Below are 15,715 nucleotides of genomic sequence, written 5' to 3' on the forward strand. Positions count from 1 at the left end.
ATCAAACCCGTCACACACACACACACACACACAAAACACAGAGAGCAGAGCAAACTGCCACATGTCCTCTGGGCTGATTCTCCACTTCATAAAGGGAGGGAGGGACAAAAAAGAGGAGAGAGAGAACAAAAACAAACAGCAGATGGGATGGAGAGAACTGAACTGCACATCCTGATTGATAAAAACAAAAGAGTGGCGCAGTGGTCTAAGGCACTGCAGTACCACTAGAGATCCTGGTTCGAGTCCAGGCTCTGTCGAGAGCCGGCCGCGACCGGGAGACACATGGAGAGGCGCACAACTGGCCCAGTGTCGTCCGGGTTAGGGAGGGTTTGGCCTGCAGGGATGTCCTTGTCTCATCCCGCACTAGCGACTCCTGTGGTGGGCCGGGCGCTGTGCACTCTGACCAGGTCGCTAGGTGTACGGTGTTTCCTCTGACACAGTGGTTAAGTGGGCATTGTGTCAAGAAGCAGTGTGGCTGGGTTGGGTTGTGTTTCGGAGGACGCACGGCTCTCGACCTGTAAGGGAGTTGCAGAGATGAGACAAGACTGTAACTTCCAATTGGATAACATGAAATTGGGGAGAAAAAGAGGTTAAAAAAATATATATATATTTTTTTTTAAATAAAAAATAAAGATGGAAGAGCAAAGTAATAATCCACACTAAGATCTAAAGACAAGGATGTGGCAATATAACCCAGGATGATGATATGGGCACGCCCTGGAAAAGAAGATGTCAGGGATGGAAGGACAGAAGGTGAAAAGAAAAGAAGGCGGGAGGCAAAGCGGACAGCGGGTGTTGGATTGGTCGAGCACACGGCACAGCATCACAACCTGGGTGTTGGATTGGTCGAGCACACGGCACAGCATCACAACCAGGGTGTTGGATTGGTCGAGCACACGGCACAGCATCACAACCTGGGTGTTGGATTGGTCGAGCCCTCGGCACAGCATCACAACCTGGGTGTTGGATTGGTCGAGCACACGGCACAGCATCACAACCTGGGTGTTGGATTGGTCGAGCACACGGCACAGCATCACAACCTGGGTGTTGGATTGGTCGAGCACACGGCACAGCATCACAACCTGGGTGTTGGATTGGTCGGGCACACGGCACAGCATCACAACCAGGGTGTTGGATTGGTCGGGCACACGGCACAGCATCACAACCAGGGTGTTGGATTGGTCGAGCACACGGCACAGCATCACAACCTGGGTGTTGGATTGGTCGAGCACACGGCACAGCATCACAACCTGGGTGTTGGATTGGTCGAGCACACGGCACAGCATCACAACCTGGGTGTTGGATTGGTCGAGCACACGGCACAGCATCACAACCTGGGTGTTGGATTGGTCGAGCACACGGCACAGCATCACATCCTGGGTGTTGGATTGGTCGGGCACACGGCACAGCATCACAACCTGGGTGTTGGATTGGTCGAGCACACGGCACAGCATCACAACCTGGGTGTTGGATTGGTCGAGCACACGGCACAGCATCACAACCTGGGTGTTGGATTGGTCGGGCACACGGCACAGCATCACAACCTGGGTGTTGGATTGGTCGAGCACACGGCACAGCATCACAACCTGGGTGTTGGATTGGTCGAGCACACGGCACAGCATCACAACCTGGGTGTTGGATTGGTCGAGCACACGGCACAGCATCACAACCTGGGTGTTGGATTGGTCGAGCACACGGCACAGCATCACAACCAGAGTGTTGGATTGGTAAAGCACACGGCACAGCATCACAACCTGGGCAGGCCTCTCACATGGCAGCAGAGAGCACTCCATCCTCTCACTCGCTGTAGCCCAGGACATAGCAACCATAGGGGAGGAGGGAGAAGAGCGGGCAACCAGGGTGTTGGATTGGTCGAGCACACGGCACAGCATCACAACCTGGGCAGGCCTCTCACATGGCAGCAGAGAGCACTCCGTCCTTTCACTCGCTGTAGCCCAGGACATAGCAACCATAGGGGAGGAGGGAGAGGAGCGGGCAACCAGGGTGTTGGATTGGTCGAGCACACGGCACAGCATCACAACCTGGGCAGGCCTCTCACATGGCAGCAGAGAGCACTCCGTCCTTTCACTCGCTGTAGCCCAGGACATAGCAACCATAGGGGAGGAGGGAGAAGAGCGGGCAACCAGGGTGTTGGATTGGTCGAGCACACGGCACAGCATCACAACCTGGGCAGGCCTCTCACATGGCAGCAGAGAGCACTCCGTCCTTTCACTCGCTGTAGCCCAGGACATAGCAACCATAGGGGAGGAGGGAGAGGAGCGGCAACCAGGGTGTTGGCTAAAGGCTGGGAGCCCAGGATATGCTGTAAGGAACACTTCCACAACGAAGGGCACCCAGGAAGAAGGTACTGGGGCATGGAAAGACAAAGAGGCAATGGGTGGGGGAGATGGGGAACAGACACTGAAATGAATAAATGGTGGATATATAGGGGCACAAAATGGGCAATGGATGGAAAAGGGGGAACCAGAGACATCCCGGAAGGTGGAGAGTGGAGGGACAAGGTTAACTTCCATTTGAGGCCATTCAGAAGAAAAGAATAGATGGAATCAGTCGATATGAGTATAGGCACTGACGTACCATATGAGTGTGGTCCTGTGACGAGCCACACAGCTTAACAGCACCTCAGAGTGGAGACTCACACCGTCTCTCTGCATCAGTGTGCAGAGAGAGAGGAAGGAGAGAAGAGAAAGAGAAGGGGGAGAGAGAGAAGTGGGAGAGAGAGAAGTGGGAGAGAGCGAGAGAGAGAGAGAGAGAAGGGAGAGAGAGAGAAGGGAGAGAGAGAGAGAGAAGGGAGAGAGAGAGAAGGTTGAGAGAGAGAAGGGGGAGAGAGAAGGGAGAGAGAGAGAGAGAAGGGAGAGAGAAGGGCGAGAGAGAGAGAAGGGAGAGAGAGGAGAGAGAGATAGCAGGAAGAAAGAGTGAAGGGAAAGAGAGAGGGGGAGAGAGAGAGAGTGAAGGGAGAGAGAGGGGGAGAGAGTAGAGAGAGAGAGGGGGGAGAGAGTAGAGGGGGAGAGAGTAGAGAGAGAGAGGGAGAGAGTAGAGAAAGGGGGAGAGAGTAGAGAGAGAGAGAGGGGGGAGAGATTAGAGAGAGAGAGAGGGAGAGAGTAGAGAGAGAGATAGGGAGAGAGTAGAGAGGGGAGAGAGTAGAGAGAGAGAGAGGAAGAGAGAGAGAAGGGAGAGAGAGAGAGAGAGAAGGGAGAGAGAGAGAGAAGGGAGAGAGAGGAGAGAGAGAGAGATAGCAGGAAGAGAGTGAAGGGAGAGAGAGAGGGAGAGAGAGAGAGTGAAGGGAGACAGAGAGGGAGAGAGAGAGAGTAGAGAGAGAGTGAGGGGGAGAGAGTAGAGAGAGAGAGGGGGAGAGAGTAGAGAGAGAGAGAGGGAGAGAGTAGAGAAAGGGGGAGAGAGTAGAGAGAGAGGGGGGGGAGATGAGAGAGGGAGAGAGTAGAGAGAAAGAGGGAGAGAGTAGAGAGGGGGAGAGAGTAGAGAGAGAGAGAGGAAGAGAGTAGAGAGAGAGGGAGAGAGTAGAGAGAGAGGGAGAGAGTAGAGAGAGATAGAGAGAGGGAGAGAGTAGAGAGAGGGGGAGAGAGTAGAGAGAGAGAGATCGAGAGAGGGAGAGAGTAGAGAGAGAGAGGGAGAGAGTAGAGAGAAGGGGAGAGAGTAGAGAGGGGGAGAGTAGAGAGAGAGGGGGAGAGTAGAGAGAGAGAGACCGAGATAGAGACAGGGAGAGAGTAGAGAGAGAGAGTAGAGAGGGGGAGAGAGTAGAGAGAGAGAGAGGGAGAGAGTAGAGAGGGGGAGAGTAGAGAGAGAGGGGGAGAGAGTAGAGAGAGAGAGACCGAGATAGAGACGGGGAGAGAGTAGAAGAGAGAGAGTAGAGAGGGGGAGAGAGAGAGAGGGGGAGAGAGTAGAGAGAGGAGAGAGAGAGGGAGAGAGAGGGGGAGAGAGTAGAGAGAGAGAGAGAGGGAGAGAGTAGAGAGAATCAGCAGGGACAGGGACCAGATAACCCCCTCCAGTACACATAGTAGGACATAGTGAGTGTGGGCTGGACCCACAGGGGAAGAGAACTGGGTTTGGCGAACACAGAAAGAACACAGTGTGACATTTAATCCTATTGAAACGCTTGGTGACAAAATGGTGGGTGTGCCATGGTGAACTGATGAAAGAATGGTGGACTCGTTTGTGTGATTAATGAAGAAATACAAAATAGGGCAAATTAACAAACACTTTCCCTCTTAGTGGATTCCTGGTGTGAGTGTGTGTGCAAACGTGTGTTTGTGTGTACGGCACTTGTTTGAACATGCTTGTGAGTGTGTGTTCTACTGGGACAGAGGCGTGTGCCAGTGGTGTGTGTGTGTGTGTGTGTGTGTGTGTGTGTGTGTTGAACGAGGCCTGGAGTTTGGCCTTGAGTGCCTACTCCCTCCTGTATCTCCAGTGAGCAGCACTGTGGAGCAGAGGGACTGCAGAGCTGGAGAGGTAGAGAGAGAGAGAGAGAGAGAGAGAGAGACGAGAGAGAGAGAGAGAGAGAGAGAGAGAGAGAGAGAGAGAGAGAGAGAGAGAGAGAGAGAGAGAGTAGAGAGATGGTGTCTGTCTTCTGCTGTGTTGCTACAGGACTGGAGAGGAGAGGAGAGGAGAGGAGAGGAGAGGAGAGGAGAGGAGAGGAGAGGAGAGGAGAGGAGAGGAGAGGAGAGGAGAGGAGAGGAGAGGAGAGGAGAGGAGAGGAGAGGCGGGTTGACGAGAGGAAAGGGAGGAGAGGAGAGGAGAGGAGAGGGAGGAGAGGAAAGGAGGGGAAGATGAGGGGGGTAGGAGAAGAGAGGAGAGGAGATAGGAGCGACCGAAAGGAGGAGAGGCGCTGAGAATGGAAGGAGGAGAAGGTAACAGCTCTCTGTAATGGCTGGCGACATGGAGGGATAAAGAGAGCAGAGAGAGAGAGAAGGCAGGAGTCCAGAGTGGCGGGCTGCCGGGGTGATTCTGATGGGCAGGATGCAGCAGTATGAGAAAAGCATTTCTCTCTCTCTCTACCTCTTTGTTGCAGGTTGTTTTCTATGCCATGGTCTCTCTCTCTCTCAATACTCTCTCTCTCAAGAACCAAGGACTAGGGAGTGATACAGCACACATACCTCACTTTCAATTTCAGGCCACGTGACATCTCTATATCTCTCCCTCTCGCTCTCGATCAGGGATGGGAAACTTTGATGGGGGTGGGGGGCTACAAAAAAACTGAACTCATCACGAAGGGCCACAGTGGCTCGTGGGTCTGCATACTCATATCTATTCTCTCCACCCACCACCCTCTGAGGAAAACTAAGCGTTTTAAAGCTCATTTCCTGCAATTTTGCCATGGATGCAGAGAAAATGTTGCAGTTTTACTGTAAGTTTGCTGTAATTCTACACTTCCTGCCATGGGCCAGAGAGAAGACTTAGCAATTTTAGAACTCATTTCATGACTTTCTACTCATTTTGCTGTGGCACGGAGAGGAAAATGAGCAGTTTTACAGCTAATGTCCTGCAATTCTACACATTTTGCCATAGAGTGGAGGCAGTTTGAAATGTTTTATACTACAACTGGTCGGTAAATCGACCATGCTTACTACAAGTTCAGATAGCTGGACGCTAGACTAACTTACCGGTCTACAAATGTTTTACTGACATGAGTGAGTGACTGCTGACGCACAACCACATTTTTAAATTGCACCTTGTGTATTCTGTTATTGTAACTCTCAGTAACACAGTTTTTTTGGAAGGGCGAAATTGGTACAAAAGGGGGGTCGAGCTGCCCTCCCTGCTCTAGATGTTAAAAGTGCCCTGGGCTCTCAATCTCCCACATACGTTGGTGTCGCTCTATATTTCGATGGTATTACTGCTCTCCCCAACCTAAGCCTACAGCGCCAGGGCTATTCAATTCCAACCACTGTTGGCTTTCATCCTTCCCCTCTAATCAGGACCTGATTCAGACCTGGAACAACAACATGTGAGTGGAAGTCTGGTGGACAATCAGTGACATTGAGGACAGTCTCTGGTTTACTCTAATAGAAATATCATATCGGGGTTCAAACACTATTCGAATCCTTTCAAATATTTTGCTTTATCCTGCCAAGGGTGCCAGATGGGCGAGGCTCGCACTCCTGGGACTTGACTACTGGTTCCATTGCGCCAGGCAAGATCAATCAACCACAGCTAAGGTACCCAGGTCTGCTATCTGTATAATGAATGTCCAGTACCTGCGCAGGCCCCTCTCATGAGGGAGGAGAGCACCCCGTCGGTCCACTCGTTGGTGGACAGGTCGTATTCACCATACAGCTCCCCGAGGCTCACCGCCTTGGGGTTCAGAGGGCATTCCTGCATGGCGGGCACACACAGGTCACAGGTCAACAGGCAAAGGTCAAGGGTAAAGAGGTCAATCAGTGAGAGCATAAATAAGTCTCAAACGACACTCTATTCTCCATATAATGCACTAACTTAAGGGGAAAAGGTTGTCATTCAGATTTGCCCTAAAAGTGGACAAGGAAGGGTTACGGAATGACAAGAGAAAGACACAGGCAGACAAGAGAGAGAGGGGACATGTTGATATCGCGTGGCTGCATAGAATAGCAACGTGCATGCCCCGCACACCTGAGGATTTGTTGTTTTCAACCATCTACTTCCTGTGTTTGAGGGGGCGCAAAATCCACTTGTCACTTAAATCTCGCCGGATTGACTGCTTTCATTTTACTCCTGCGATTCTTTCATACTCTCGCCTGCGCCTGTTGTTTTTGTCCCGTTAACTTTACGACCGCGGAGACGTTTGTAATGACCTGTCAAACACACCCCGGTAACGGCCGGAATGGTCTTTCTGTTGAGTCTATAAGAACGCTAAAGCCTTGTCTGGGATTTAACGCACCGTCTCGACACTTACATCACAACAAACAGAGAAAGATAACTTTATTTTGATGGGTGTTCATTTTATGGGGAATTGAAAAAAATAATAATAATTGAATACAGTTGAAATGTTTACAAATGAAAGCAAGTTGTGAAAATGAACGCTTGGATCATAGTGATATTATGTCTGATTTCCCAAACAATGTGAAGTGTGTTTAGATAGGTGTCATCTAGAGTCAAGCCTGTTGAGTTTACATTCCAGGGGACCTTGTGTCACGACTTCTGCCGAAGTCGAACTCTCTCCATGTTCGGGCAGTGCTCGGGGGTCGACGTCACCGGTCTTCTAGCCATCATTGATCCCTTTTTCATTTTCCATTGGTTTTGTCTTGTCTTTCTACACACCTGGTTTCAATCCCATTCATTACCTGTTGTGTATTTAACCCTCTGTTCCCCCTCATGTCTTTGTCAGAGATTGTTTGTTATTCAGTGTTGTGGTGGTTTTGTATTGGTGCGCGACGGGTCCTCGTACCCACTTTGTTTATTGTCTACATTTAGTGTTTGGAGTCTGTTTCATTTATCGTTATTAAATAACACTCAGTTTGATTCTCCTGCGCCACCTATACACACGACTCTGACACCTTATTGTGCAAGAGAACGTGAAAACAACAGTAACTAATGAGGCAGCCTAGACATGTAGGGTAGACAGAGCAGGTGAGTGGAGGTAGGGTAGACAGAGCAGGTGGGTGGAGGTAGGGTAGACAGAGCAGGTGGGTGGAGGTAGGGTACACAGGGCAGGAGAGTGGAGGTAGGGTAGACAGAGCAGGTGAGTGGAGGTAGGGTAGACAGAGCAGGTGGGTGGAGGTAGGGTACACAGGGCAGGAGAGTGGAGGTAGGGTAGACAGAGCAGGTGAGCGATGGTAGGGTAGACAGAGCAGGTGAGTGGAGGTAGGGTACACAGAGCAGGTTAGTGATGGTAGGGTAGACAGAGCAGGTGAGTGAAGGTAGGGTAGACAGAGGAGGTGAGTGATGGTAGGGTAGACAGAGCAGGTGAGTGGAGGTAGGGTAGACAGAGCAGGTGAGTGATGGTAGGGTAGACAGAGCAGGTGAGTGATGGTAGGGTAGACAGAGCAGGTGAGTGATGGTAGGGTAGACAGAGCAGGTGAGTGGAGGTAGGGTAGACAGAGCAGGTTAGTGATGGTAGGGTAGACAGAGCAGGTGAGTGGAGGTAGGGTAGACAGAGCAGGTGAGTGGAGGTAGGGTACACAGAGCAGGTGAGTGGAGGTAGGGTAGACAGAGCAGGTGAGTGGAGGTAGGGTAGACAGAGCAGGTGAGTGGAGGTAGGGTAGACAGAGCAGGTGAGTGATGGTAGGGTAGACAGAGCAGGTGAGTGATGGTAGGGTAGACAGAGCAGGTTAGTGATGGTAGGGTAGACAGAGCAGGTGAGTGAATGGTAGGGTAGACAGAGCAGGTGAGTGATGGTAGGGTAGACAGAGCAGGTGTTTGGTGGTTACAACCCTGATCCACCCCTTTTGTTAATTTATTAATATATGCAAATGCAACTGGTGCCTTTATGAGGCACATATCATTTTCTTTATTTTAACACAAAATACAATATAATATATATATAATAATTATATAATAATAACTGATACAATAAGAACATGTATATATGATTGCATTCAAAGAAATACAATGTAAAGCCTGTATTGCCACCAAAATCCCCGAAGTCCATGAATAATTTGTCCGTGCCAGGGAAGTGTTTATGTGCTAGAATATCTTGTAAAAAATCCAAGCGTTTGGAGTACCTTCATCTATTGTCCAACTGTTGAATTTAACACCATTTAAAAAAAAACGTTGTTACATAGACGAGAAAGCATGGTGTTGATGTGCATAGGACAGGGTAGGGAACATACGCCTTACGAGAGAGAGAGAGGGAAAGAGAAGAGACAGAGAGAGAGGGAAAGAGAGAGAGACAGAGAGAGAGATACAGAGAGAGAGATACAGAGAGAGAGATACAGAGAGAGACAGAGAGAGACAGAGAGAGAGATACAGAGATAGAGAGACAGAGAGAGAGAGAGATAACAGAGAGAGAGAGACAGAGAGAGATACAGAGAGAGAGGAGACAGAGAGAGACAGACAGAGACAGAGAGAGATACAGAGATACAGAGAAGAAACAGAAAGAGAGGAGAGAGAGACAGAGAGAGAGAGCGAGAGAGACAGAGAGAGAGAGACACACACAGAGAAGACAGAGAGAAACAGAGAGAGGAGCGAGAGAGAGAGAGAAGAGAGACCGGAAAGAGAGAGAGAGAAAGAGAGACAAAGAGAGTGCGAGAGAGGGAAAGAGAGAGAGAGAGAGAGAGAGGAAGGGAAAGAAAGAGAGACAGAGAGAGGAGAGGAGAGAGAGAGAGAGAGAGAGAGAGAGAGAGAGAGAGGGAAAGAGAGAGAGAGAGGAGCGAGAGAGAGAGAAACATAGAGTGCGAGAGAGAGAGAGGGAGAGAGAGAGAGAGAGAAAGAGAGACAGAGAGAGTGTGAGAGAGAGAGAGAGAGAGCGAGAGAGAGAGAGGGAAAGAGAGAGAGAGCGAGAGGCAGAGGGTGACGCATGGTGAGAGACAGATCGAGACCCGATATAGATATGCAAAGAGCAAGGTGTTGAGTCAGAAATGCAAAAAAGAACGAACGAAGAAAGGCAGACGTGGGGAGAGAAGAGAAAGCGGAACAAAGAGAGCAAGAGAGAGACACGTGGGGTTGAGTTACATAGAGAGCAAGAATCCTAAAACCAAAGAGAATTACAGCAACCACAGGAAGTTCCACACAGCGAGACACAGAGAACAGCCCACCACTGAGACAGACCACACCGGGAATAGGAATGAACGTGTTATGAACGATACGAATAGAGACGGTTGTGATGTATGGCCTAAAAAAGGAATACAATAAATGGGATGGTTAAGAACGTTGGGCGAGTAACCGAAAAGCCGCTGGTTCGAATCCCGGAGCCGACTAGCTGAAAAACCTGTCTATTTGCCCTTCAGCAAGGCACTGAACCCTGATTGGTCCCGTAAGGAGCTCTGGGTAGGAGCGCCTGCTAAATGACTCACATGTACGTGTAAATGGAGTGACAGGTGAAATGAGGAGAAGGAGAAAAGGGGGGGTGGTAAGGAACAGGGCAGTGAAAGTGAGGAAGGCGTGTTGGAGGTGACTCAAGTAAAAATATCAGACCAAATCAACAGTAAAACTGAAGCACATTTCCTGAGACACGCGCGAGCGCACACACACATCATAGCACAAAAGAAAATTAAAACAAGACTCCAGGAACATCATTAAAAAAAAAGGGAACTTGGAAACACAACCCATCTCTCCTCCCCTCCTCCCTCTCTCCATCCCTCCCTCTGTTTGCCTATTTTTAACCACATCTGGAGGAGCCACGTGAGATGGGAAGGAGGGTGGGAGGGCGAGGAAGGAGGGAGGAAGGGGAGAGCCACTGAGAGAGCGCGGCAGAGAAAAACAACCCTGCAACAAAGAGGCAGAGCGCTTCAGAGAGAAACACCAGCCCCGTGATCTGTAGCACCACGCCAACTGGGGCAACATCAAACAGCAGCTACTGCTCGCTCACTTAAACGCACCGCTACAAAACATATCTGGGACTAGAAAGCCAACGGTAAGCCGCGGCAATTAACGCCAGCTGTGAACTAACTCTCTGCCTCTTCTTGCGTCGAGTGTCGAGCCGCCCCCCTGTGTGTGTTTCCCAGCCAACCGTTAGTCAACAACAGTGTGTGTGTGTGTGTGTGTCTCTCTGTGGGGGAGTGGGGGAGCGGTTGGGGTACTCTTCTGCAGTGAAGTATCTATTTTTGTGGCTGGATTGTCTCTGAGCTCAGGACACATCAGAGCGTTGTAATGGTGCCGGATAAACGCGTATTACTGCCATTCTAATGAGACAGACAGGGACACAGAGAGAGGGAGAGGGAAAGAGATCAAGCAAAATAGTTGGAGAGAGAGAGCAGGAGAGCAGACGAGCAAAGTACGCTCAACTTCCTGTGAGAAGATGAGGAGGAGGAGAATTTCCTTCCTCTCCTCTTTCTCTCCTCTCAGACTCAAAGAGATGATTCGGTTTGGTGACTTAATCCATCTCTCCACTCAGCCCATCTACCCACCCATCTGCCTCTCCTAACTCCCTCTCAGAACTCCCTTAAAATGATTACTTTACCCTCTGAAGATCATGAGATCCACTCAATTAGACAGGATAGTGCCGTCTGGGAGCCCAGGGGACCCATGGGAAGCCAGGCTGAGTGGAGAGAGCGAGGGGCTTAGTGCCTAGTGCAGGATGGGCCAATTGACCAATGAGACGTGCGGATGGAGGGAGGCGGGGAGGAAATGTATATGATGTTAACGGAGCGTGCTGATTGGTGTGAGATATTCTACAGCAGTAACACTGAGGGTGTGATTACGGCTTCTATAATAGATCATTTGTTGGAAGGGCTCCTCCGGGAGAGACGCTTGATGTGAGATGGGAACAGGAGATGTGGAATGGCTTGACGGAGTGGGAGAAACCTCCGTACAGACAGAGAGAGGTGGGTCTAATATACATAGTTATGGGGCTCTTGGTGTAGGACCAGAGAAGTACAGAAACAGACAGACAGGCAGAACATTGGGCCCATTGCAGTGGATACATAGAGGCAAATACAAACAGGTAGATAGAGAAATGGACCCTATTGCACTGTATTTTAGTCTTGGTGCAGGGCCAAGGTCAGAGAGACAACAGAGGACCAGACAGACTGACCAGAGAGAGGAACCAGACAGACTGACCAGAGAGGGGAACCAGACAGACTGACCAGAGAGAGGAACCAGACAGACTGACCAGAGAGAGGAAACCAGACAGACTGACCAGAGAGAGGAAACCAGACAGACTGACCAGAGAGAGGAACCAGACAGACTGACCAGAGAGAGGAACCAGACAGACAGACCAGAGAGAGGAACCAGACAGACTGACCAGAGAGAGGAAACCAGACAGACTGACCAGAGAGAGGAAACCAGACAAACTGACCAGAGAGAGGAAACCAGACAGACTGATCAGAGAGAGGAAACCAGACAGACTGACCAGAGAGAGGAAACCAGACAAACAGACCAGAGAGAGGAACCAGACAGACTGACCAGAGAGAGGAACCAGACAGACTGACCAGAGAGAGGCACCAGACAGACTGACCAGAGAGAGGAAACCAGACAGACTGACCAGAGAGAGGCACCAGACAGACTGACCAGAGAGAGGAAACCAGACAGACTGACCAGAGAGAGGCACCAGACAGACTGACCAGAGAGAGGAAACCAGACAGACTGACCAGAGAGAGGAACCAGACAGACTGACCAGAGAGAGGAAACCAGACAGACTGACCAGAGAGAGGAAACCAGACAGACTGACCAGAGAGAGGAAACCAGACAAACAGACCAGAGAGAGGGACCAGACAGACTGACCAGAGAGAGGAAACCAGACAGACTGACCAGAGAGAGGAAACCAGACAGACTGACCAGAGAGAGGAACCAGACAGACTGACCAGAGAGAGGAACCAGACAGAGAGACCAGAGAGAGAAAACCAGACAGACTGACCAGAGAGAGGAACCAGACAGACTGACCAGAGAGAGGAACCAAACAGACTGACCAGAGAGAGGAAACCAGACAGACAGATGGACGGACCAGAGAGAGGTACCAGATCGACAGACGGACCAGAGAGAGGGACCAGGCAGACAGAAATACAGACCAGACAGAGGAACCAGACAGAGAGAGGAACCAGACAGACAGACAGACAAACGGACCAGAGAGAGGGACTAGACAGACAGACGGACCAGAGAGAGGGACCAGACAGACAGACGGACCAGAGAGAGGAACCAGACAGACAGACGGACCAGAGAGAGGAACCAGACAGACAGACGGACCAGAGAGAGGAACCAGACAAACAGACAAGACGGACCAGAGAGAGGAACCAGACAGACAGACAGACGGACCAGAGAGAGGGACCAGACAGACAGACAGACAGACGGACCAGAGAGAGGAACCAGACAGACAGGCGGACCAGAGAGAGGAACCAGACAAACAGACAGACGGACCAGAGAGAGGCACCAGACAGACAGACCAGAGAGAGGGACCAGACAGACAGACGAACCAGAGAGGGAGACCAGACAGACAGACGGACCAGAGAGAGGGACCAGACAGACAGACGGACCAGACAGACGGAGCAGAGAGGGGGACCAGACAGACAGATGGACCAGAGAGAGGGACCAGAAAGACAGACAGACCAGAGAGAGGCACCAGACACAGACAGACGGGCCAGAGAGAGGGACCAGACAGACAGACGGACCAGAGAGAGGGACCAGACAGACAGACGGACCAGATAGACAGACGGACCAGAGAGAGGGCGCAGACAGACAGACGGACCAGAGAGAGGGATCAGACAGACAGACGGACCAGAGAGAGGAACCAGACAGACAGACCAGAGAGAGGAAACCAGACAGACTGACCAGAGAGAGGAACCAGACAGACTGACCAGAGAGAGGTAACCAGACAGACTGACCAGAGAGAGGAACCAGACAGACTGACCAGAGAGAGGAACCAGACAGACTGACCAGAGAGAGGACCCAGACAGACAGACCAGAGAGAGAAAACCAGACAGACTGACCAGAGAGAGGAACCAGACAGACTGACCAGAGAGAGTAACCAAACAGACTGACCAGAGAGAGGAAACCAGACAGACAGAAATACAGACCAGACAGAGGAACCAGACAGAGAGAGGAACCAGACAGACAGACAGACAAACGGACCAGAGAGAGGTACCAGATCGAAAGACGGACCAGAGAGAGGGACCAGACAGACAGAAATACAGACCAGACAGAGGAACCAGACAGAGAGGAACCAGACAGACAGACAGACAAACGGACCAGAGAGAGGGACTAGACAGACAGACGGACCAGAGAGAGGGACCAGACAGACAGACGGACCAGAGAGAGGAACCAGACAGACAGACGGACCAGAGAGAGGAAACCAGACAGACTGACCAGAGAGAGGAACCAAACAAACAGACATGACGGACCAGAGAGAGGAACCAGACAGACAGACAGACGGACCAGAGAGGGACCAGACAGACAGACAGACGGACCAGAGAGAGGAACCAGACAGACAGGCGGACCAGAGAGAGGAACCAGACAGACTGACCAGAGAGGGGAACCAGACAGACTGACCAGAGAGAGGAACCAGACAGACTGACCAGAGAGAGGAAACCAGACAGACTGACCAGAGAGAGGAAACCAGACAGACTGACCAGAGAGAGGAACCAGACAGACTGACCAGAGAGAGGAACCAGACAGACAGACCAGAGAGAGGAACCAGACAGACTGACCAGAGAGAGGAAACCAGACAGACTGACCAGAGAGAGGAAACCAGACAAACTGACCAGAGAGAGGAAACCAGACAGACTGATCAGAGAGAGGAAACCAGACAGACTGACCAGAGAGAGGAAACCAGACAAACAGACCAGAGAGAGGAACCAGACAGACTGACCAGAGAGAGGAACCAGACAGACTGACCAGAGAGAGGCACCAGACAGACTGACCAGAGAGAGGAAACCAGACAGACTGACCAGAGAGAGGCACCAGACAGACTGACCAGAGAGAGGAAACCAGACAGACTGACCAGAGAGAGGCACCAGACAGACTGACCAGAGAGAGGAACCAGACAGACTGACCAGAGAGAGGAACCAGACAGACTGACCAGAGAGAGGAAACCAGACAGACTGACCAGAGAGAGGAAACCAGACAGACTGACCAGAGAGAGGAAACCAGACAAACAGACCAGAGAGAGGGACCAGACAGACTGACCAGAGAGAGGAAACCAGACAGACTGACCAGAGAGAGGAAACCAGACAGACTGACCAGAGAGAGGAACCAGACAGACTGACCAGAGAGAGGAACCAGACAGACAGACCAGAGAGAGAAAACCAGACAGACTGACCAGAGAGAGGAACCAGACAGACTGACCAGAGAGAGGAACCAAACAGACTGACCAGAGAGAGGAAACCAGACAGACAGATGGACGGACCAGAGAGAGGTACCAGATCGACAGACGGACCAGAGAGAGGGACCAGGCAGACAGAAATACAGACCAGACAGAGGAACCAGACAGAGAGAGGAACCAGACAGACAGACAGACAAACGGACCAGAGAGAGGGACTAGACAGACAGACGGACCAGAGAGAGGGACCAGACAGACAGACGGACCAGAGAGAGGAACCAGACAGACAGACGGACCAGAGAGAGGACCCAGACAAACAGACAAGACGGACCAGAGAGAGGAACCAGACAGACAGACAGACGGACCAGAGAGAGGGACCAGACAGACAGACAGACAGACGGACCAGAGAGAGGAACCAGACAGACAGGCGGACCAGAGAGAGGAACCAGACAAACAGACAGACGGACCAGAGAGAGGCACCAGACAGACAGACCAGAGAGAGGGACCAGACAGACAGACGAACCAGAGAGGGAGACCAGACAGACAGACGGACCAGAGAGAGGGACCAGACAGACAGACGGACCAGACAGACGGAGCAGAGAGGGGGACCAGACAGACAGATGGACCAGAGAGAGGGACCAGAAAGACAGACAGACCAGAGAGAGCCACCAGACACAGACAGACGGGCCAGAGAGAGGGACCAGACAGACAGACGGACCAGAGAGAGGGACCAGACAGACAGACGGACCAGATAGACAGACGGACCAGAGAGAGGGCGCAGACAGACAGACGGACCAGAGAGAGGGATCAGACAGACAGACGGACCAGAGAGAGGAACCAGACAGACAGACCAGAGAG

At 51.3% G+C, this 15,715-nt stretch overlaps 1 protein-coding gene across 1 annotated transcript in view; it reads right to left on the reverse strand.

Annotated features, from left to right (window-relative positions):
• The window catches only part of dnah2 (dynein, axonemal, heavy chain 2), a 249,711-nt gene that overhangs the window by 79,697 nt on the left and 154,299 nt on the right, over positions 1-15,715 (reverse strand). Inside the window, 1 exon segment of the mRNA XM_031831350.1 lies at positions 6,231-6,348. Coding sequence (XP_031687210.1) covers positions 6,231-6,348 — 118 coding nt within the window.

The sequence above is a fragment of the Oncorhynchus kisutch genome, linkage group LG9, assembly GCF_002021735.2.
Source record: "Oncorhynchus kisutch isolate 150728-3 linkage group LG9, Okis_V2, whole genome shotgun sequence".
Lineage (NCBI taxonomy): Eukaryota > Metazoa > Chordata > Actinopteri > Salmoniformes > Salmonidae > Oncorhynchus > Oncorhynchus kisutch.